General features: G+C 48.1%; 2 protein-coding genes across 2 annotated transcripts; one reads left to right on the top strand and one right to left on the bottom strand.

Annotated features, from left to right (window-relative positions):
• Positions 1 to 10,923: 10,923 nt before the first annotated feature.
• On the bottom strand, positions 10,924 to 11,859 carry LOC140265439 (olfactory receptor 14J1-like). The gene has a single exon (XM_072361359.1). The coding sequence runs from the start codon at positions 11,857 to 11,859 to the stop codon at positions 10,924 to 10,926; it is 936 nt and encodes a 311-aa protein (XP_072217460.1).
• A 6,969-nt stretch (positions 11,860 to 18,828) lies between these two features.
• LOC140265367 (olfactory receptor 14J1-like) lies at positions 18,829 to 19,764 on the top strand. The gene has a single exon (XM_072361283.1). The coding sequence runs from the start codon at positions 18,829 to 18,831 to the stop codon at positions 19,762 to 19,764; it is 936 nt and encodes a 311-aa protein (XP_072217384.1).
• The last annotated feature ends 3,970 nt before the right edge of the window (positions 19,765 to 23,734 follow it).

Below are 23,734 nucleotides of genomic sequence, written 5' to 3' on the forward strand. Positions count from 1 at the left end.
GGTGTATATGGATCTAAAAAACAGTATTGTTTGACAAACTGTTTTGATGGTATAAGAAAGTGTAATTGTTGATGGCATATGGAAGTGTACTTGAGGGTATGTGGAAGTGTAAATGAGGGTACAAATAGTGGAATAGTTTACAGAGGAAAAGGAGTTAAAGGGAAAGTGAGTTTATCTGCACTGACACGTGAGCAACACCCCGCACCACTCCTCTGTGAGAAGAGCAGAGCAGAGAAGAGCAGAGAAGAGTCACAGACCCCATGTATCATGTAGTGTTATTCTGCTTACCAAATGGAGGAGGTCACAACAGAAGAGGCAGGCCTTCCTCTCTGCTCCATCCGTGGCATACTCTAGAGTTCAAGGCATTGCAAAGCTATGGCACATGTACGTTCTTTCACTGATGTCACCTTAATTTGCTCTGGGCTCTCATTTCAATTGCAACTAAATAACTCTGGGGTCATGCCCATTGACAGGAAGCTGGCAAATGTTGTCTCCTTGTAAGGAAGAGCAAGAATGATGACATGGGCAATTATGGACCTGTCAGTCTCACTCCAGTGCCTGGTGAAATTATGGAGGCAATGGTGGTGGGAGTTATGGAAAAACAGCTGAAGGACAATTCTGTCATTGGTCGCAGCCAACACAAGTTCCTGAGGGGACGGTCCTGTTTAACTTCAGGTCCTTTTATGACACGGTTATCCATTTAGCTGACCAAGGTAAGCCAGTTGAAAATGGATGAAAACCTTGAGGAATTCAGTAGAGCTTTTGATACTATTTCTCACAGCATCCTTCTAGACAGAATGTCCTGCATGCAGCTAGACAGAAACAGAACGTAGTGGGTGAGCAGTTGGCCAACAGGTCAGTCCCAAAGGATTACAGTCAATGGGATCCATCGGGCAGGTAGATGGTCACTATCTGGGTTCCCCAGGGCTCCATTTTAGGGCCACTTCTCTTTCATGTTTTTGCAGATGACCTGCATGCAGGACTTGGAGTTGTTCTGAGCAAATTTGCTGATTGGAGGTGCTGTTGCCTCCAGTGAGGGTGGAGAGGACTTGCAGAGAGATGTGGACAAGTCAGAGAAGTGGGTACCAGTTGGTCCTAAGCACCAAGTGCATAAAGCATAACAAGAACAAGTGCCTGATTGTGCACCTGGGTAGGAGCAACCCTGGACATACACACTGACTGGATATGGGACACTAGAGTGTCTGACTGAAAAGATTGGGGGTCATGGTCAGCATCAAATTGAACATGAGTCAGCAGTGTGCCCAGGCAGCCAGGAGAGCCAGCAGTCCATTGGAGTGCATCAAGCAAGGTATTACCAGGTCAGTGAGGGAAAGGATTGTCCCTGTCTGCTCTGCACTGCTGCAGCCTCACCTGGAGCACTGGGTGCACTTCTGGGCAACACAGAACATAAAGGATGTCTAACTATTGGAGGGTGTGTAAAGGAAGGCACTGGAACTGAGAGAGCTGAAGTTCAGAGTTTCATTGGGATTGACTGCTTGTTCAGACTGGGCCCTTCTCACATCCCACAGCCTGCGATGAGACACGGGTCACAGCTGGGACATGAACCTCACAGTGTCCCTGCAGCCCATGCAGAGCCTGGGATCTTCTGTCCCCATGTCTTTCATTTAACATCATACTGACCTCCAACCCACTGCCCCAGGAAGGATCCTTAGTCAGCATGAGGTTCTCTCTACCAAGGGTCTCGGGATCAGGGCTTGGCCTGTCTGCTTCATAAGACAATGGAGGGGTTTCTACACATCTAGGCCACCATGCCAGTGCCTTTCATTGCCTGTAGTCATATCTTCCAATTATCTGCTCTAACAAGTCCCTGGGGAAGCTTGCTTGTTAGTGTCCCTCAGTGGGCCCATTAATACTCCAAGAAAGTTCACTGTTACTTCTGCCTTTGTCTTGTTGAGCACTCTGTGCAAACTTCTCTCTGCACTGCAGGTTGACGGACTCGGCATCAAGTGCCGCCTGGGGCCCATTATCACCTGAAGAGCCTCCTGTGCCTTGTGCCTTCCTGTCATCCTCTTCAAATTTTCATAGCGTGTACAGCAAAATGGGGAGATATCTAGAAAGAGCTTAAAGTGGCCGAAGCCGGCAGGCGTTTACTGTTTATTTATTTATATGTGAGTTTAAACAAAACATTAAATCAGCACTGTTCAACTGGTATCAATCCTGAATGTTCCCAATGAGTTCTGTTGTGTTACTGTGTGGACAAATTTCCTCCTCAACCTCCCCACCCCATTTCTGCTTACATAGGCCCCATGGGACTTGCATCAATTTTCCTCACATCACTCTTCTCTGCTGCCACCCGCTCAGTGTTAAAACTCCTCTGCACCAACTGCAATTAGCTTTCCACAGAGAACCAGCGGCACATGGGCCAAGAAAGAATTCCCTTTGTTTTTGGCCAACAAACAGAAGGAAAGGTGTTGCAATTGAATGAACAGGAAAACACAGTGATCAACTGCATGCCATGACCAAGCTGCATCTATTGAGGTTTGTCTGTCACAGGGAATATTTGTACAAGAAATGAGTTAGACACAGTCATGATGCTGTTGACTTTCAGGAGCTGTTGGCCATCAGGACCCAGGGATATCTCAGGGGAGAGGAGTGGGAAGGATGAAAATGTCATGCTATTGTGCTGGGCTGGGCTCCTGGGACTCAGGGAGCTCATACAAATGGGCAGTGCTGCAGAGAGACAGCTGATCCCAGGAGCAGCTCTTGTGCACAGTACAGCACAAAAAGGAAAGAGAGAAGAGAAAGGCGAGAGAGCATGCAGGATGTGAACGGTGTGAGTGGGCTGTGATCTCACTGCAGGAGCATTGCTCAAAGACTATGACACGGTAAGTCTCACTGCAGACCATGTAGCTGCTATCATAGAGGGTTATCTAAACTGGGACATCCCATAGCAGATCTGGCTGCAGGCACTGCATGTTTCTTTACTGTGGAAAAATCCTTCTGCTCCAGCAGAGGGCTTGCTTGCTGCAGCATCAGAGCACAGCCCTGAGGGCTGCATGTCCCAGCACAGCTGCAGGCTGTGCAGCTGGGGCTGCAGGCGGGTGCCCAGGGCTGTCCTGCAGAGCAGGGTCCCTGCTGTTCAGGGGGATGATGTGTGGGTGGAAGGAGCCCCCTGGCAGGGCTTGTGCTGCCACAGCTGCTGCCTGGGGCAGTGGATCACAGCTCCACCACACAACTGAATGTTTGTGAGGGTGCTTTGCAAGAGGAGAGACAAGGCAGGGATTTTTCATTTCCTGTTCTGAGGGAAGGCAGAAAGGACTGGTGGCAGAAATCTAAAAGGGGCTGCCACAGCTCTGAGAATTTTCTGCATAAAACAGATGAAAATATCCAGGGAGACAGGATAAGATAAGAAAATATGTGGAAGGTTAGAGCTCCAAATGCTGCTTCTGCTTAAGGAATGATGAACTACATGAAATTAAAAGCAAGTAATGGTGCTAAATGTACACTGTTGTAGGAGAATGAAAACATTTCATATAAAAGCAGGAGGAGTATCTCTGAGAATGGTCTGGACTTGTCATTGTCTTCTGCACTCTGAGCAGGACTCCAAGCCCAGAACAGCAGATGCCCAACAGCAGCTCCATCAGCGAGTTCCTCCTGCTGCCGTTGGCAGACACGCGGCAGCTGCAGCTCCTGCACTTCTGGCTCTTGCTGGGCATCTACCTGGCTGCCCTCCTGGGCAACGGCCTCATCAGCACAGCCGTAGCCTGCGACCGCCGCCTGCACACCCCCATGTACTTCTTCCTGCTCAACCTGGCCCTCCTCGACCTGGGCTGCATCTCCACCACTCTCCCCAAAGCCATGGCCAACGCCCTCTGGGACACCAGGGCCATCTCCTACGCAGGATGTGCTGCACAGGTGTTTTGCTTTTTCTTCTTCCTCTCAGCAGAGTATTCCCTTCTCACCATCATGTCCTATGACCGCTACGTTGCCATCTGCAAGCCCCTGCACTATGGGACCTTGATGGACAGCAGAGCTTGTGCCACCATGGCAGCAGCTGCCTGGGGCGCTGGGCTTCTCAATTCCATTCTGCACACTGCCAGTACGTTTTCACTGCCTCTCTGCCAAGGCAATGCTGTCAACCAGTTTTTCTGTGAAATCCCCCAGATCCTCAAGCTCTCCTGCTCAGCCTCCTACCTCAGGGAAGTTGTGTTTATCATTTTTAGTTTCAGTTTAGCCTTTGGGTGCTTTGTTTTCATAGTTGTGTCCTATGTGCAGATCTTCAAGACTGTGCTGAGGATGCCCTCAGAGCAGGGATGGCACAAGGCCTTCTCCACGTGCCTCCCTCACCTGGCTGTGCTCTCACTGCTTGTCAGCACTGCCTCTATTGCCTACCTGAAGCCCACCTCTGCCTCCTTCTCACTCCTGGATCTGACAGTGGCACTTCTGTACTCAGTGCTTCCTCCAACACTGAATCCAATTATCTACAGCATGAGGAACAGGGAGATCAAGCACGCTCTCAGCAAGGTGTTGCAGTATGCACTATTCCAGCTTCCATAAAGTGCACATCTTCCTTATAGGATTCCCAGTGATGGTTCCTTATGTTTTAAGCATCGTTTATTGTTTGATTGTGTGTGATATATTAACCCACAAAAAAATGTTATTGAGGTTATAAATAAAAAATTATTTCACTTCTTTCCTACCTAATCTCCAATTTCTCCCTCCAAGAGCTCATGTAAACATGGAACCAGATTCCCTGAATAGGTAAAGAGATAAATAAAAAGCTTTTAAAGCAGACTTTTCCTTTTCTCTTCTCTCTTCCTGCCTTGTCTGGGTCTGGAAGAGGTACAGCCACAGACAGCAGCACAACGTGCTCTTTTCTATCCTGCTCTCTTTACAGTGCCACAGTGCTCTCAAGTCCTCTCTTTTCTGCTGGCCTGAAGGTCTTGTGTGTCTCACGACAGTCCTTTTCTCTCTACAGCAGCACTCTGGGGCTGCAGTCAGTAGCCGGCAATATGAACGGCTGTGTCAGAGCTGGTCTCCTTGCTGGCACTGCCATAACAAGAGAGCCACTTCAGAGCAGGACCAGAGAACTGGAGGTCTCTTCCAAAGCTTTTGTAAGGAATATACCTCAGGAGCTGCTCCATTAGGAGGCCTCGAGGTCTTTTGTTACTCTTCACTGTGTGACCTGGTGAGACTGAACTGTCCCAAGGAGATCTGCAAGCAACTCGGGGCAGTGCTGAGGTTGAAAGTTTATGGGCTGAGATAAAGAGAAAAAGAAAAGGATAATTATGATAAATGTATTTATACATTTATAATATATTTAGTATATTTTCAATCATATACAATATATGCATGAGCATGCATATATTCACATATACTTGTTGGAGAACCTGAAGGCAGAAGGTCAGCATGCACAGACAAACAGCCACACACCAATAAGGTTAAATATAGCTGCATCCATTTATTGCCCAAAAAGCCATACGTTTACAGCAGACAGATAAGGGCATCCAAAAATCACACACACTAATTGGAGGAAAGCTACTGCAATAACTACCATAAACACCCCTTCATAGCCACGAGCCATTCATTCTTTTCCTAGAGGTGCCCTTGGTTCTCATGCTGTTTATCCTGCTCCGCAGCTGCTGCTTTGTGAAGTCTTTATCTTGATCCACGAGCTGTATATGTATGATCACGATTCAAAAAATCAGCACAAGCAAAGCCTTACATAATTTTTCTTGTGGTGTGTCCCCCATGTTCCCCTTTTTTGTATAATAATGGACTTCAATGTTTGATGAGTGCGCTCAGTGATAGCTTGTCCCATGGGAGAATGAGCTATGCATGTAATGTGTTTAATCCCCCATTCTTGGAGGAAAGTTTGACTGGTCGGTCCATCCTTGTTTTTAACCAAGTTATGTGTAGGCTGCAGAGACGAAGCAGCAAATGATGTAGACGCGGCAGAGAGAGGCAGCATCACAGTGAGCAACGTGGGTGGGGTGGAAGGCAGCTGTGGCACCGCCAGCGTTAGGGCCAGAGTGGCAGCAGAAGGCACGGGCGTGCAGGGGGGTCGCGATTTCTCTTCTCCTCACCATTGGGGGGGGTTGGAGCCATGGATCGAATCTGGGCAGGGACTGTTTTCGGCTCTGAGGAGCAGCAGCGAGGGTGGGAGGGAGGGCAGTGGGGAACAGTCAGAAGAGTTTTTTCCTTGTCCAATTTGTTTAAACCCTTCCATCCATTCCAGAATAAACAACACATATTCTGATGGCGTTAGTAACAACCAAGCAATATTACGAGTGTCCAGCTGCATTTGCACATCCGCAGTGAAAATCCATTGAATAATTTGCTTAGAAGCTTTGGATTTTATCCCGTAGTCAGTCACAGTCCTACGAGCCTGTTGTAACAATTTCCAGTCATGCACTTCCCACCAAGCAGCTCCCTGCTGATCGTATATCACCAGACAAGCGAGCTGAGATGCAGCTTGCCACTGTCCCTACAGTATCGCATCTCTAATAGGCCCAGACCAACGTGAAGATGGAGGGCTGCTATGTCAGAGGTAAAAGTGGCATAGGCAGGGTCTGTAAAGACATCAGTGCTCGTAGAGACTGTTGCCTCCTTCATATGCAGTTCCAAGTCCTGCAGATTCTCAGTTAATGTTTTAATATATTCCTCTAACGCTTTCCCATTCCCACCATTATCTGAGTTGCTTTCTCTCTCAGGATCTTCTTGCTGCTCTGCACACTCCTCCCCCCCCCTTAGTCCCTCTCCATTCCTTCCTCACTTGCTGCCACTGGCCCTGCTGGGACATCAAAGAGGTTGAGGTCAGGGGAGTATTCAGAGCTTCTGCAGAAGCCCTAACTTGTGAGGCTGATGAGCAAACTGAGTACGAGACTTCTGGTAACATGGAGTTAAATTCTGACCTTGACTGAGCACTAGGTCCAGATAGGGCTTGTACTGTAGCAGCAATCTGACGCTTGGCTTGCATATTCTTTGATGTATTTATAATCAGCTTCCATGTAGGAACCAAGCCTTGCAAATGCTTAGGTTCCTTATTTTCCAAGATAACAGAGTCCCACATACGGTCCCCTATTTCTCACCATATGGTTATGCTGAACATCAGTGCCAACTCCTGAAGATGTCCACTCTTCTGAGCCCATTTTACCAGCTCAGATATGCCTATAGGAGATACCTGCTCCCCTCTCTTAGAGAGAATACTTATGAGCAGTTTCTCCGCAGCTTCCCACTCCATCGTGGCTTTCAGAGCATGGGATGCGACCCCGCTTCCAGCTACCACAACACTTACAGCTTTTCGCTAGCCAATGCCAACCATCTGCTGCGACCGCTGTCCTCTCACAGTTTACCCACTATCTTTGTTCCAGACAGTGCTTCGGGAGCCTGTCACATCAGCTCAGGTCCCGGTTTCTCCAACTTCACTCTCCCGTTCCTTCAGTGAAGTTTTGAGGTCCAACCTTAAAGTGCCCCACATTGAGCACCAATTGATGGTGAGTGTGAGGGCAAAAAGTCAGAGCGCTGGGACAAACAGCCACACACCAATAAGGTTAAATATAGCTGCATCCATGTATTGCCCAAAAAGCTGTACTTTTATAGCAGACAGAAGAGGGCGTCCAAAAATCACACACAATGACTGGAGGAAAGCTACTGCAATAACAAACCTACCTCCCCTCCTCCCCCCCAGCTTCAAAGCCGAGAGCCATTCATTCTTTTCCTACAGGTGTCCTTGGTTCTCATGCAGTTTATCCTGCTCCGTAGCTGCTGCTCTGTGAAGTCCTTATCTTGATCCATGGGTGCTGCTCTGTAAAATTCTTCTTGTATTACAACAGAATGGCAGTTCCATGGGGTCTCCAGCACACCCCCAGCCAGCTGGAAAATGCAGCTGAGGACCTTCAGGAAATCCATGCCCTGATAGTGTCAGTGCTTGATGAACAACTGTGAGTTCCATAATGCGTCTCGTACCCGTGTGCCACCTTCTGATCATCAGTACCACGGTGTAGATGCAAGGCCCAGCCAGGCTAAATCAAAACATGCTTCTGGAAGGGGATGCTTTCTGAAGAGTCTTTACACTAAGGAGAGGACCACGATCATTCACTCAGCGAGACTGAAATCGCTGTGCATTTGCAGGCCTAGGGTCTTGTTTGGCTCACAGAGACATGGTGGGTTGATTCTCACCTCTGAACTGTAGCAAAGCAGATTCAGACTCTTCATGATGGATGGGCAAGGAAGATGAGGAAAGGCTGCTGCCCTCTGTGAGAGTGCACTGAGCTCTGCCTGGGGATGGCAGAGGAGCCGGCTGAGAGCTGATGGAAAGGGCTCATAGAGAGCAGCAGATTCTGTTCCTTGCTTCCTGATCAGAAAGAACAAGAGGAGGGGGACAGGCAGGTAGCTGAGTTACAGCTGGGATGGCATTGTTTTCTTCAGACTGTCTGCTCTGGTGCAGTGTTTTGGTTCTAGGAGAAAAGTATTGATAACATTGTAATGTTTACAGCTGCTGCTAAGCAGTGTTGTACTAAGCCAAGGCCATGGTCGGTGGAGGGCACATGGAACTGGGAGGGAACAGAGTGAGGACAGCTGACTGAAAGTGGCCAAAGGGATGTTCTGTACCAAATTAGAGTGAGTAAAAGGAGTATTGAAAGGGGTGGGAGTTCATCTCACTCTCTTCTGCTGCCCAAGGCCCAGCTGGGCATCAGTCTGGTGGTGTTGAGCAACTGCTTGTGCATCAGTTGTTACGTACTGTTCCATATAAATGGATTCATACTGATAACTATTACACCTCTCCTTGTATCTCTCTTAGTAAATAGCTCCATTTCAACCCACAAATTGTACTTTGTTTCCCAGTGCTCTTCCCCATCCCACTGGGAAGAGGGCAGTGCACAAAGCACTGTGTGCTGCTGAGTCACCTGCTGGGTTCTGCCACCACCGTCTTTTTGGTGCCTGATGTGGCGCTCCAAGGATTGAGATAACAGCACATCTGTCCAGAGCAAGTTAACACAGGGCTTTGTGGGAGTTGGAGAATTGCTGGCCATGATGCTGATTGTTTCCCTATTTGTAGAGCTCACTGAGACTTCTCATGATGCTGCATTGCACAGCTCCTTGCTTGCTGCTTGTTTTCCCTTCTGCACTGTTTGTCAACTCTGGGGCCATGTTTGGGGTATTTATTTTGCTATGTTGTTTGGCTTTGGTTAATGTTGCGATAAAACTGGCAGCTGTCAAACATTGTCTCCTTAGGGTGCCTGGCTATGGAGGAGAGATGGGAGGACACTTTCCAGCTGTCCCTCAGCCTTCCTCTCACTTATCTTTCCCTGGAACTCCAAATGTAGTTACAACAGCTCCTGAGGATTTTGACTATCCATGGGATGCTCCAACCATCATGCTCTCATTGCTACATGTCATTAATGTGTATCAAGTTGGGTTGTGTCTCAGACTAAAAAATTATTTGAGAATGTCACTGTGGGATCTGCCCCAAGGTGAGACAGCTCTGCATGACAAGGGGTGTTGGATGGTCTGGGCAACTGCCTGGAGCGGTGGGCACCACCAGGGCTTAGAAACTTCATCTCTGAGAAACTGAAGGATCCTGAGAAACGGGTAGAATATTTGTGGAAAGTCTGCTGTGGCCCTGGTAATACCAAACAGGTTCAAATGACTGAATGGTGCCAGGGCCTGGCCCCCTCATACTGAACTGTGTTCAGTATTCTTCAGCATCCTCAAGGAGAAGAGAGCTGGCAGTGCTGCACTCTCTGTAACTCCTGGCACAGACCCTGTAGCAGCTCCAAGGTTTTGCTACACATTCTGCAGTTGCTCCAAGCTCAGGACAGATCTTCCTGTCACTCCATCCCTCATAATGAGCTCTGCAGTCACTCCTGCCACATGTCCTGTAGCTGTTTCAAGTACTGCAATAAGAAAATGAAACAAAACCCTCCCAAGGGAGGTTCACTGTGCCAAGAGGTACAGCCCTGCGGTCGCTCCAACCCCTCCAATGAGCCCAGTGGCTGCTCCAACTTAGTCACAGGTCCTGTGGTGTTTCCAGCTCTGGCAATGAGCTCTGCAGTTGCTCCAGCTCCTGTAACAGCCCGACAGCCACTTCAGCTCCTACAGTGAATCCTGTGACTGCTAAAACCCCTGCAACAAGTCCTGGACTTGCAAACAGATAGGCATAGGGAATAGTATCTTTGCAGATATGCCTGCAACTGCATATGATGTACATGTGTGAAAATGTACTAAATATATTATTTATGTATAAATATTTTTTATCATAATTATTATCCTTTTCTTTTTCTCTTTATCTCAACCTATAAACTTTAAACCACAGCACTGCCCCGAGTCGCTTAAAGATCTACTTGGGACTCTTGAATCTGACCCAGTCACACATGGAAGAGCACCAAAAGATCTCAGGGAGCAGCTCCTGAGGTATATTCCATGCACCAGCTTTGGAAGAGGTCTCCAGTTCTCAGGTCCTGCTCTGAGGAGTCCTTCTTGTTATGGCAGTGCCAGCAAGGAGACCAGCTCTGACACAGCCATTCATATTTCCGGCTACTGACTGCAGCACAGGAGTGCTGCTGTAGAGACATCAGAACTGTTGTCAGACACACAAGACCTTCAGACCTGCACAAATGAAAGTACTCGAGAGAACTGTGGCAGTCTAAATAGAGCAGAAATGAAAGATCATGTTTTGCTGCTGTCCGTGGCTGTACCTCCACCAGATCCAGACAAGGCAAGAAGAGAGAAGAGCTAAGGAAAAGTCTACATTGCAATTTTTATTTATCGCTTAATATATTTAGGGAATCTGGTTACATGTTTACAGGAGCTCATGGAGTGATAAAATATAAAGTAGGTAGAAGTGAGAAAATGTGAAACATATTTCTGCAGATTACTGTATCACACAAAATCAAACTATCAAATATGCAAAAAACATAAAGAACCATCACTGAGAATCATGTGAGGAAGATGTACACTTTATGGAAGCTGAAATAGTGCGTATTGCAACACCTTCCTGAGAGAGTGCTTGATCTCCCTGTTCCTCATGCTGTAGATAATAGGGTTCAGTGTTGGAGGCACCACCGAGTACAGAAGTGACACCAGCAGGTCCATAAATGGGGAAGAGAGAGAGGGGGGCTTCAGGTTGGCAAAAATGCCTGTGCTGACAAACAGGGAGACCACAGCCAGGTGAGGGAGGCACGTGGAGAAGGCTTTGTGCCGTCCCTGATCAGAGGGCATCCTCAGCACGGCCATGAAGATCTGCACATAGGACACAACTATGAAAACAAAGCACCCAAAGCCTAAACTGGCACTAAAAATGATAAGCACAACTTCCCTAAGATTTGAGTCTGAGCAGGAGAGCTTGAGGATCTGGGGGATTTCACAGAAAAACTGGTTGACAACATTGCCTTGGCAGAGAGGCAGTGAAAACGTACTGGCAGTGTGCAGCAGGGAATTGAGAAGCCCAGCGCCCCAGGCAGCTGCTGCCATGGTGGCACAAGCTCTGCTGTCCATCAAGGTCCCGTAGTGCAGGGGCTTGCAGATGGCAACGTAGCGGTCATAGGACATGATGGTGAGAAGGTAATACTCTGCTGAGATGAAGAAGAGAAAGAAAAAGAGCTGTGCAGCACATCCTGTGTAGGAGATGGCCCTGGTGTCCCAGAGGGCGTTGGCCATGGCTTTGGGGAGAGTGGTGGAGATGCAGCCCAGGTCGAGGAGGGCCAGGTTGAGGAGGAAGAAGTACATGGGGGTGTGCAGGCGCTGGTCGCAGGCTACGGCTGTGCTGATGAGGCCGTTGCCCAGGAGGGCAGCCAGGTAGATGCCCAGCAAGAGCCAGAAGTGCAGGAGCTGCAGCTGCCGCGTGTCTGCCAACGGCAGCAGGAGGAACTCGCTGATGGAGCTGCTGTTGGGCATCTGCTGTTCCTGGGCTTGGAGTTCTGTTCAGAGTAAAGATAATAGTGACAAATGCAGACCATTCTCTGAGACACTCCTCCAGCTATACTATAAAAGTTCTCCTTTCTGCTCACTTCTGTTCTATAAAAAATGGCCTTTCCCTTTGGAAAAAGTTCATTTAACTCCAGAACTTGAATTTATTTTCATGCAAAACCATGACAATGAAATTCACAGTCACTTAATGAGTAGAAGATTAGGGACCTCTTACTTTCTTCTCATTTCCTAATCATAGCTCAGCCTCCTGGATATTTTCCTGTTTACTTCAACTGCTCTTCGAGACTCCAGCACCAGTCTCTGTGAACTTCAGCTTCTCGTAGGGAAATCAGACTATTTGCAGTACGTATGAAATATTAATGTCTGCAGAAAACCATAAGAACTGAAACTGGTCGTATCCTTTCAGGAAGGATAGGCTGAATCTACTTTCTTTGTCACTATTCACAAAACAAACGATGGATTGAAGAAATACTGGGGAGTCTCAGAGTTGTGTTTAAATTTGACAGCCCCTTTTAGATTTCTGCCTGGTATCCTCTTTCCTTCTCTGAGAACAGGAAAATGAAAATCCCTGCCTTGGCTCTCCTCTTCAAAAGAACACTCAGAAACATTCAGTTGTGCAGTGGAGCTGTGATCCCCCTGCCCCAGGCAGCAGCTGTGTCAGCACAAGCCCCTCTACCAGGGGCTCCTTCCCCCCACCCGTCTCCCCGCAGCACCCTGGACAGCTCCCCGGGCAGGCTGAGTGCTGAGCCTGGCAGGCGGCAGAGTCCCATAGCCGGCACACAGCCCCTGGGGCACAGCAGGGACCCTGCTCTGCAGGACAGCCCTGGGCACCCGCCTGCAGCCCCATATGCACAGCCTGCAGCCCTGCTGGGACATGCAGCACTCAGGGCTGTGCATTCATACTGCAGAATGAAACCCTCAGCTAAAGCAGAAGTCTTTTTCCACAATAAAGAAACATGCAGTGCCTACAGCCAGATCTGCTATGGGATGTCCCGCATTTAGTTAACCCTCTATGGAAAGCAGCTCACGGTCTGCAGTGAGACTTACCATGTCGTGATCTGTGAGCAATGCTCCTGCACTGAGCTCACAGCCCGCTCACACCATTCACATCCTGCAAGCTCTCTCCCCTTTCTCTCCTCTCTTTCTGTCACCTGCAGGCTGTGCTGTGCACATGAGCTGCTCCTGAGCACAGCTGTCTCTGCAGCACCATCCTCTTTTATGATCTCCCTGAGTCCCAGGAGCCCAGCCCAGCTCAGCAGCAGAGGATGTCATCTTTATCCTTCCCACTCCTCTCCCCTGAGATGTCTGCATCTTCATGGTCAACATCTCCTGAAAGACAAAAGCATCATGACAGTACATTAATATCTGTTTAATTTAACACCAGATTTCTAGTGGTCAGTAACTAATTCCAGACATGTGGTGAGTCCTTCCAGAGAGTGTTTGCAGAAACAAAAAGGGCACACATACAAGGACAGGATATCATAGAATCACCAAGGTTGGAAAAGATTATCCAGTCCAACTGTTCACCTATCACCAATAGCTCCCACTAATCCATGTCCCTCAATACAACATCCAGTCATTCCTTGAATACCTCCATGGTCAGTGACTACACCAACCCCATGGGCAGTCCGTTCCAGGTCCCAAAGTGCAGGATGTGGCATTCGGTCTTGTTGAACCTCATCCCATTGACTTCAGCCCAGCTCTCCAGCCTGTCCAGATCCCTCTGTAGGGCCTCCCCTTTCTTCATAGGGGAGATGCTCCAGTCCCTTCATTACCTTTGTGGCCCTCTGCTGGGGTGTTTCCAAGAGGTCCCTGTCTTTTTTTGTACTGGGGAGCCCAGAACTGGACACTGTTCTCCAAATGATGCCTTACCAGGGCAGAGTAAAAGGGTAGGATCACCTCCCTCGACCTGCTGGACATGCTCTTTTTCATGCACCCCAGAATGCCATTGGCCTCTTTGGCCACGAGGGCACACTGCTGGCTCATGGCCAACCTTTTGTCCTCCAGGATGCCCAGGTCCCTCTCTGCAGAGCTCCTCTCCAGCAGCTCATCCCCCAACCTGTCCTGGTGCATGCAATTATTTCTTCCTAGGTGCAAGACTCAACACTTGCTTTTGTTAAACCTCATCTGGTTTCATACCGCCCAGCTCTCCAGCCTGTCCAGGTCTCGCTGAATGGCAGCACAGCCTTCAGGCGTGTCAGCCAATCCTCCCAACTTTGTGTCATCAGCAAACTAGATGTTGGTGGCCACTGTTCCCTCATCAAGGTCACTGATAAAGATGTTGAACAAGACTGGACCCAGCCCTGACCCCTGGGGAACACCACTACTTACAGGTCACCAACCCGACTCTGCGCCGCCAACGACGATCCTCTGTGCTCTGCCAGTCAGCCAGTTCTCAACCCACCTCACTGTCCACTCATCTATCCCACACTTCCTCAGCTTTGTTATAAGAATGTCATATGAGACAGTATCAAATGCCTTGCTGAAATTAAGGTAGGCTACATCCACCGCTCTCGCCCCATCGACCAAGCAAGTGAATAAGTCATAAAAGGCGACCAGGTTGGTCGAGCATGACCTCCTCTTGGTGGACACATGCTGACTTCTCCTGATATCCTCCTTTTCTTCCAGCTGTCTGGAGATGGCTTCCAGCACAAGCTGTTCCATCACCTTTCCAGGGACTGAGGTGAGGCGGCCTAGCCTGTAATAACCCAGATCTTCCTTCTTGCCCTTTTTGAAGACCGGAGTGACACTGGCTATCCTCCAGTCTTCAGGCACCTCCCCCACTCTTCAAGACCTCTCAAAAATGATAGAGAGCGGTTCAGCAATCACCTCTGCCAGCTCCCTCAGCACTCATGGATTCATCCCATCAGATCCCATGGCTTTATGAACATTGGTGTGGCCTAGGCGCTCACGGACCACCTCTTCCCTGACTAAAGGCAAGCCTTCCATTCCCCAGACCCTCTCACTGGGTCTGGGATTCCTGAGGGAGATCTTTTTCACTGAAGACAGAAGCAAAGAATGCCTTCAGTATCTCCAGCGTCTCAGCATCACTCATTACCAGAATACCCCCCTCACTTAGTAGGGGTCCCACAGTCTCCCTAGTCTTCCTTCTCTTCATAACATACTTTATAAACTAATAAATAAATAAATAAATAAATCTTTTTTATTTTTCTTTTTTAATGAGTGTCAACCAATTTATGTAATACTGTATTCTGCTTGCAAGGAACTGTGTGAGAGATGTGGGCCAATCTGTGCTGTTTCTGGTGTTTATAACTGAATAATACAGACCCTTAATGGAAAAGTTATATGGTAGTAAGGGTGTATATGGATCTAAAAAACAGTATTGTTTGACAAACTGTTTTGATGGTATAAGAAAGTGTAATTGTTGATGGCATATGGAAGTGTACTTGAGGGTGTGTGGAAGTGTAAATGAGGGTACAAATAGTGGAATAGTTTACAGAGGAAAAAAGGGATAAAGAGGAAGTGATTTTATCTGCACTGACATGAGAGCAACTCTCCTCACCTTTCCCCTGCGATCAGATCAGAGCAGAGTCACAGTGCCCATGTATCATGTAGTGTTATTCTGCTTACCAAATGGAGGAGGTCACAACAGAAGAGGCAGGACTTCCTCTCTGCTCCATCTGTGGCATACTCTGGAGTTCAAGGCATTGCAAAGCTATGGCACATGTACTTTCTTACACTGATGACACCTTAATTTGCTCTGGGCTCTCATTTCAATTGCAACTAAATAACTCTGGGGTCATGCCCATTGACAGGAAGCTGGTAAATGTTGTCTCCTTGTAAGGAAGAGCAAGAATGATGACATGGGCAATTATGGACCTGTCAGTCTCACTCCAGTGCCTGGTGAAATTATGGAGGCAATGGTGGTGGGAGTTATGGAAAAACAGCTGAAGGACAATTCTGTCATTGGTCGCAGCCAACACAAGTTCCTGAGGGGACGGTCCTGTTTAACTTCAGGTCCTTTTATGACACGGTTATCCATTTAGCCGACCAAGGTAATCCAGTTGAAAATGGATGAAAACCTTGAGGAATTCAGTAGAGCTTTTGATACTATTTCTCACAGCATCCTTCTAGACAGAATGTCCTGCATGCAGCTAGACAGAAACAGAACGTAGGGGGTGAGCAGTTGGCCAACAGGTCAGTCCCAAAGGATTACAGTCAATGGGATCCATCGGGCAGGTAGATGGTCACTATCAGGGTTCCTTAGGGCTCCATTTTAGGGCCACTTCTCTTTCATGTTTTTGCAGATGACCTGCATGCAGGACTTGGAGTTGTTCTGAGCAAATTTGCTGATTGGAGGTGCTGTTGCGTCCAGTGAGGGTGGAGAGGACTTGCAGAGAGATGTGGACAAGACAGAGAAGTGGGTACCAGTTGGTCCTAAGCACCAAGTGCATAAAGCATAACAAGAACAAGTGCCTGATTGTGCACCTGGGTAGGAGCAACCCTGGACATACACACTGACTGGATATGGGACACTAGAGTGTCTGACTGAAAAGATTGGGGGTCATGGTCAGCATCAAATTGAACGTGAGTCAGCAGTGTGCCCAGGCAGCCAGGAGAGCCAGTGGTCCCTTGGAGTGCATCAAGCAAGGTATTACCAGGTCAGTGAGGGAAAGAATTGTCCCTCTCCGCTCTGCACTGCTTCAGCCTCACCTGGAGCACTGGGTGCACTTCTGGGCAACACAGAACATAAAGGACGTCTAACTATTGGAGGGTGTGTAAAGGAAGGCACTGGAACTGAGAGATCTGAAGTTCAGAGTTTCATTGGGATTGACTGCGTGTTCAGACTGGGCCCTTCTCACATCCCACAGCCTGCCATGAGACACTGGTCACAGCTGGGACATGAACCTCACAGTGTCCCTGCAGCCCATGCAGAGCCTGGGATCTTCTGTCCCCATGTCTTTCATTTAACATCATACTGACCTCCAACCCACTGCCCCAGGAAGGATCCTTAGTCAGCATGAGGTTCTCTCTACCAAGGGTCTGGGGATCAGGGCTTGGCCTGTCTGCTTCATAAGAAAAAGCAGGGGTTTCTCAGCATCAGAGCCACCATGCCAGTGCCTTTGCCTGCCTGTACTCATGGCTTCCAATTATCTGCTCTAACAAGTCCCTGGGGAAGCTTGCTTGTTAGTGTCCCTCAGTGGGCCCATTAATACTCCAAGAAAGTTCACTGTTACTTCTGCCTTTGTCTTGTTGAGCACTCTGTGCAAACTTCTCTCTGCACTGGAGGTTGACGGACTTGTCAACAAGTATCGCCTGGGGCCCATTATCACCTGAAGAGCCTCCTGAGCCTTGTGCCTTCCTGTCATCATCTTAAGGTATTCAGAACCTGTACAGCAAAATAGAGAGCAATATGGAGAGAGCTTAAAGTGGCCGAAGCCAGCAGTCGTTTACTGTTTATTTATTTATATTTGAGTTTAAACAAGTCATTAAAGCAGCACTGTGCAACTGGTATCAATCCGGAATGTTCCCAATGAGTTCTATTCTGTTACTGTGTGGGCAAATGTCCTCCTCAACCTCCCCACCCTATTTCTACTCACATTGGCCCCATGGGACTTGCATCCCTTTTTTTCACATCAATCTTCTCCTCTGCATTCACCCGCTCAGTGTTAAAATTCATATGCACCAGCTCCAACTAGCTTTCCACAGAGAACCAGAAACACATGGTCCATGAAAGAATTCCTTTTGTTTTTGGCCAACAAACAGCAGGAAAAGTGTTGCAAGTGAATGAACAGTAAAACACAGTGGTCAACTGCATGCCATGTCCATTCCGCTTCTGTTGAGGTTTGTCTTTCACTGGGAAAATTTGTACAAGAAATGAGTTAGACACAGTCATGATGCTGTTGATTTTCAGGAGCTGTTGGCCATCAGGACCCAGGGATATCTCAGGGGAGAGGAGTGGGAAGGATGAAAGTGTCATCCTATTCTGTTGTGCTGGGCTCCTGGGACTCAGGGAGCTCATACAAATGGGCAGTGCTGCAGAGAGACAGCTGTGCCCAGGAGCAGCTCTTGTGCACAGCACAGCCTGCAGGTGACAGAAAGAGAGGAGAGAAAGGCGAGAGAGCATGCAGGATGTGAACGGTCTGAGCTGGATGTGAGCTCAGTGCAGGAGCATTGCTCACAGATCACGACATGGTAAGTCTCACTGCAGACTGTGAGCTGCTTTTCATAGAGGGTTAACTAAAAGCGGGACTAAATGCGGATAGTTCTGAAGCAGAACTGGCTTCAGACACTGCATGTTTCTTTTCAGGGGAAAAAGACTTCTGTTTTAGCTGAGGGTTTCCATTCTGCAGTATGAAAGCACAGCCCTGAGGGCTGCGTGTCCCAGCACGGCTGCAGTCTGTGCAGATGGGTCTGCAGGCGGGTGCCAAGGGCTGTCCAGCAGAGCAGGGTCCTTGCTGTTCAGGGGGAGATGTGTGAGTGGAAGGAGTCCCCAGGCAGGGCTTCTGCTGCCACAGCTGCTGCCTGTGGCAGGGAGATAACAGCTCCACTGCACAACTGAATGTTCGTAAGGGTGCTTTGCAAGAGGAGAGCCAAGGCAGGGATTTTCTATTTCCTGGTCTGAGGGAAGGAAAGAGGATTGGAGGGAGAAATCTAAAAGGGGCTTTCAAACATAAACACAGCTCTGAGGCTCCCACATTCTTCTACAGTCAAATGCTTGTTTCGTGAACTATCACATAAATATCCAGGAGGCTGATATATGATTAGGAAAAGAGAAGGAATTAAGAGCTCCATAATCTTCCGCTCCTTAAGTGATGGTGAAGATCATGAAAATAAATTCAAGCTCTGGAGTTAAATGAATATTTTCCATTTTTCTGTCATTCATAGTGTAGCAAGAGGAGTGTCTCTGAGAATGGTGTGGACTTGTCATCATCTTCTGCACTCTGAGCAGGACTCCAAGCCCAGGAACAGCAGATGCCCAACAGCAGCTCCATCAGCGAGTTCCTCCTGCTGCCGTTGGCAGACACGCGGCAGCTGCAGCTCCTGCACTTCTGGCTCTTGCTGGGCATCTACCTGGCTGCCCTCCTGGGCAACGGCCTCATCAGCACAGCCGTAGCCTGTGACCAGCGCCTGCACACCCCCATGTACTTCTTCCTGCTCAACCTGGCCCTCCTCGACCTGGGCTGCATCTCCACCACTCTCCCCAAAGCCATGGCCAACACCCTCTGGGACACCAGGGCCATCTCCTACGCAGGATGTGCTGCACAGGTCTTTTTCTATTTCTACTTTGTCTCATCAGAGTTTTCCGTTCTCACCATCATGTCCTATGACCGCTACGTTGCCATCTGCAAGCCCCTGCACTACGGGACCTTGATGGACAGCAGAGCTTGTGCCACCATGGCAGCAGCTGCCTGGGGCACTGGGGTTCTGTATTCCCTGCTGCACACTGCCAGTACGTTTTCACTGCCTCTCTGCCAAGGCAATGTTGTCAACCAGTTTTTCTGTGAAATCCCCCAGATCCTCAAGCTCTCCTGCTCAGACTCCTACATCAGGGAAGTTGTGCTTCTCATTTTTAGTGCCAGTTTAGGCTTTGGGTGCTTTGTTTTCATAGTGGTGTCCTATGTGCAGATCTTCCTTGCTGTGCTGAGGATGCCCTCTGAGCAGGGACAACACAAAGCCTTCTCCACGTGCCTCCCTCACCTAGCCGTGGTCTCCCTGTTTTTTAGCACTGCCTTTTTTGCCTACCTGAAGCCCCCCTCTGTTTCCTCCCCACTCTTGGATCTGACAGTGGCACTTCTGTATGCAGTGGTGCCTCCTACACTGAACCCCCTCATCTACAGCATGAGGAACAGGGAGATCAAGCACGCTCTCAGGAAGGTGTTGCAGTATGCACTATTCCAACTTCCATAATGTACACGTTTTCCTCACACGATTCCCTGTGATGGTTCTTTATATTTTATGCTTATTTGCTTGTTTTATTTCGTGTGATACAGCAATCTGCAGAAAAATGTTGCAAATTATTCACTTTTTTTCCTAACTACTTTCCATTTTCTCACTCCAAGAGCTCGTGTAAACATTGAACCAGATTCCCTGAATAGGTTAAGAGATAAATAAAAAGCTTTCAAGGTAGTTTTCCTTAGCTCTTCTCTCTTCCTGCCTTGTCTGGATCTGGGGGAGGTACAGACATGGACAGCTGGCCAGTGTCCTCTTTTCATTCCTGCTCTATTTACATTTCCACAGTGCTCTCAAGTCCTCATATTTGTGCAGGCCTGAAGGTCTTGTGTGCCTCACAACAGTCCTGTTTTCTCTACAGCAGCACTCCAGGAGAGCAGTCAGTAGCCAGCAATATGAACGGATCTGTCTCTGTCCATGACAGGGGGGCAGTAGGCCCGTGGGATGCCTGGCTCCAGCAAGTGGGAAGGGTAAGGTATAGGGTTGGGAGATGGGAGCTGGACTTAAGGAAACACACAGAGCAGTGGTAACTACCTAAGGAAGTAAACTTGTTTTACTAACTGTGATATGTGGAATACCAGTAGGAAAATTTCAAAACCATGATATTCCACCCCTTACTCTACATTATTACATCAAGGTTATTATATATACATATATACTCGTATATAAAACTATGATAACTAAATAGTACAATTAAATGTAATATAACTCTAATAACTAAAATACACTACACATGCAAATATATACATAGATACATGGAATTACTGACTGCACTCCCCCAGCATCAAATTCCCTTGTGGAACACACTGAACATCCCCATCCTTCTGCATCACCCACCAAGTGCACCCAGGTCCCAGGGCAAAAACAGTTCCAGAAGTGTCCCTACTGCCCAGAAGTGTCCCTACTGCTCCAGGTGAGGATGTTGCAATGCAGAGCAGAGAGGGATGATCCTTTCCCTCACCCAGCTGGCAATAACTTGCTTGTGCTCCAGGGGACCGTTGGCCTTTCCGGCTTCCTGGGCACACTGCAGACTCACATTCAGTTTGATGCTGAGCAGGACCCCCAATCATTTTCATTCAGAATGCCCTCCAGTGTTCCATATCCAGTCAGCATGCATGTCCAGTGTTGCCCCTACCCAAGTACACAATCAGGAACTTGTTCTTGTTATGCTTTATGCACTTGGTGCTTAGGACCAACTGGTAACCATTTCTCTGACTTGTCCAGATCTCTCTGCATGTCCTGTCCACCCTCACTGGAGGCAACTGCACCTCCTCATCTGGTATCATCAGCAAACTTGCTCAGAACATCTTCTAGTCTTGCATGCAAGTCATCCACAAAAACATGAAAGAGAATAGCTTTTAAATGGAGCCCCGGGGATCCCTGACAGTGACCCGATGAAACCCATTGGCTATAATCTTTTGGGCCAGACCTATTGGCCAACTCCTCACCCACCACGTTCTATTTCTGTCTAGCCATATGCAGGACATTCTGTCCAGAAGGTTGCTGTGAGAAACAGTATCAAAAGCTCTTCTGAAATCCTCAAGGATAACATCAACTGGCTTCCCTTGGTCAGCTAAAGGGATAAACGTGTCACAATAAGACCTTAAGTTAAACAGGACCTACCCCTCGTGAACTTGTGTTGGCTGCAACCTATGACAGAATTGTCCTTCAGCTTTTTTACCATAACTCCCATCATCTTTTTCTCCATAATTTTACCAAGCACTGGAGTGAGACTGACAGGTCCATAATTGCCCCTGTCATCTTTCTTGCTCTTCCTTACAATGAGACAACACTTGCCAGCTTCCTGTCAACTGGTATGACCCTAGACTAATATAGATGCAATTGAAATGAGAGCCCAGTGCATACTAAGGGGTAATCAATGATAGAACTTAGATGTGCCATAGTTTTCCAGTGCCTTGAACTCCGGAGTATGCCACTGATGGAGCAGAGAGGAAGAACTGCCTCTTCTGTTGTGATCTCATCCATTTGGTAAGCAGAATAACACTACCTGATACATGGGGACTGTGCCTCTTCTCTGCTCTTCTCACAGAGGAGTGGTGCGGGGGGTTGCTCTCTTGTCAGTGCAGATAAACTCACTTTCCCTTTAACTCCTTTTCCTCTGTAAACTATTCCACTATTTGTACCCTCATTTACACTTCCACATACCCTCAAGTGCACTTCCATATGCCATCAACAATTATACTTTCTTATACCATCAAAAGTGTTTGACAAACAATACTGTTTTTTAGTTCCCATATACATCCTTAATACCATCTATCTTTCCATGAACAGTTTGTATTATTCAGTTATAAACACATCACAGCAGAACCAGCACTCATTGGCCCACCTCTCTCACACACTTCCCTGCAAACAGAGCATAGTATTATATAAATGGGTTGACACTCATTAAAAAAGGATAATAAAAAAGGTTTATTTATTTATTTGTTTGTTTGTTTGTTTTAAGTATGTTAAGATTAAAAGGAAGACTAGTGAGATTGTGGGTCCCCTACTAAGTGAGGGGGGTGTTCTGGTAATGGGGGATGCTGTGAAGGTGGAGATACTGAAGGCCTTCTTTGCTTCCATCTTCTGTGAGAAAGCTCTCCCTGAACCATCCCAGACCTTGGAGCTTAGTATGAGGGTCTGGAGAATGGAAGACTTGCCTTTAGTCAGGGAAGAGCTGGTCCGTGAGCACCTAGGCCACACCAATGTTCATAAAGACATAGGGCCCAATGGGGTGTATCCACGGATGCTGAGGGAGCTAGCAGTGGTGATTTCTGCACCAATCTCTATCATCTTTGAGAGGTCTTGAAGAATAGGGGAGGTGTCTGAAGACTGGAGGATAGCCAGTGTCACTCTGTTCTTCAAAAAGGGCAAGAAGGAAGAACAGGGCAATTACAGGCTAGGCAGCCTCAGCTCTGTCCCTGGAAATGTGATGGAACAGCTTGTGCTGGAAGCCATTTCCCGACAGCTGGATGAAAAGGAGGTTGTCAGGAGTAGTCAGCATGGGTTCACCAAGGAGAGGTCATGCTCAATCAACCTGACAGCCTTCTATGACATTGTCACCAGCTGTGTGGATGAGGGGAGAGTGGTGGATGTCTTCTACCTTGATTTCAGCAAGGCATTTGATACTGTCTCCTACGAAAGTTTGCTTAGAAGAAAGCTGAGGGCATGTGGGATAGATGAATGGATAGTGAGGTGAGTCGAGAACTGGTTGACTGGCAGAGCACAAAGGGTCGTCGTTGGTGGTGCAGAGCCCAGTTGGAAAACAGTTAGTAGCGGTGTTCCCCAGGTGTCAGTGCTGGGTCCAGTCTTTCTCAACTTCTTTATCAGTGTCCTTGACAAGAGGATAGTGGACACCCTCAGAAAGTTTGCTGATGACAGGAACTTGGGAGGATTGGCTGACATACCTGAAGTCTGCGCTGTCATTCAGCGCGGCCTGGCAGGCTGGAGAGCTGAGCAGTAATAAACCAGATGAGGTTTAACAAAAGATAGTGGAGAGTCTTGCACCTAGGGAGGAATAATTGCATGCACCAGGACAGGCTGGGGGATGAGTAGCCGCATAGGAGCTCTGCAGAGAGGGACCTGGGTATCCTGATGGACAACAGTTTGGCCATGAGCCGGCAGTGTGCCCTCGTGGCCAAAAAGGCCAATGGCATTCTGGGGTGCATACAAAATACGGTGGCCAGGGTGTCGAGGGAGATGAACCTTCGCCTCTAATCTGCCCTTGTAAGGCCTCATCTGGAGTACAGTGACCAGTTCTGGGCTCACCATTATAAAAAAAATACACGGATCTCTTGGAAAGAGTGATGCAAAGGGCTACAGAGATGGTGAAGGACCTGGAGCATCTCCCCTATGAAGAAAAACTATGTGAACTGGGTCTGTTTAGCCTTGAGAAAAGAAGACTGAGAGGGGACGTGATCCAGGTCTA

Source organism: Excalfactoria chinensis, unplaced genomic scaffold (genome assembly GCF_039878825.1).
Source record: "Excalfactoria chinensis isolate bCotChi1 unplaced genomic scaffold, bCotChi1.hap2 Scaffold_85, whole genome shotgun sequence".
Taxonomy (NCBI): domain Eukaryota; kingdom Metazoa; phylum Chordata; class Aves; order Galliformes; family Phasianidae; genus Excalfactoria; species Excalfactoria chinensis.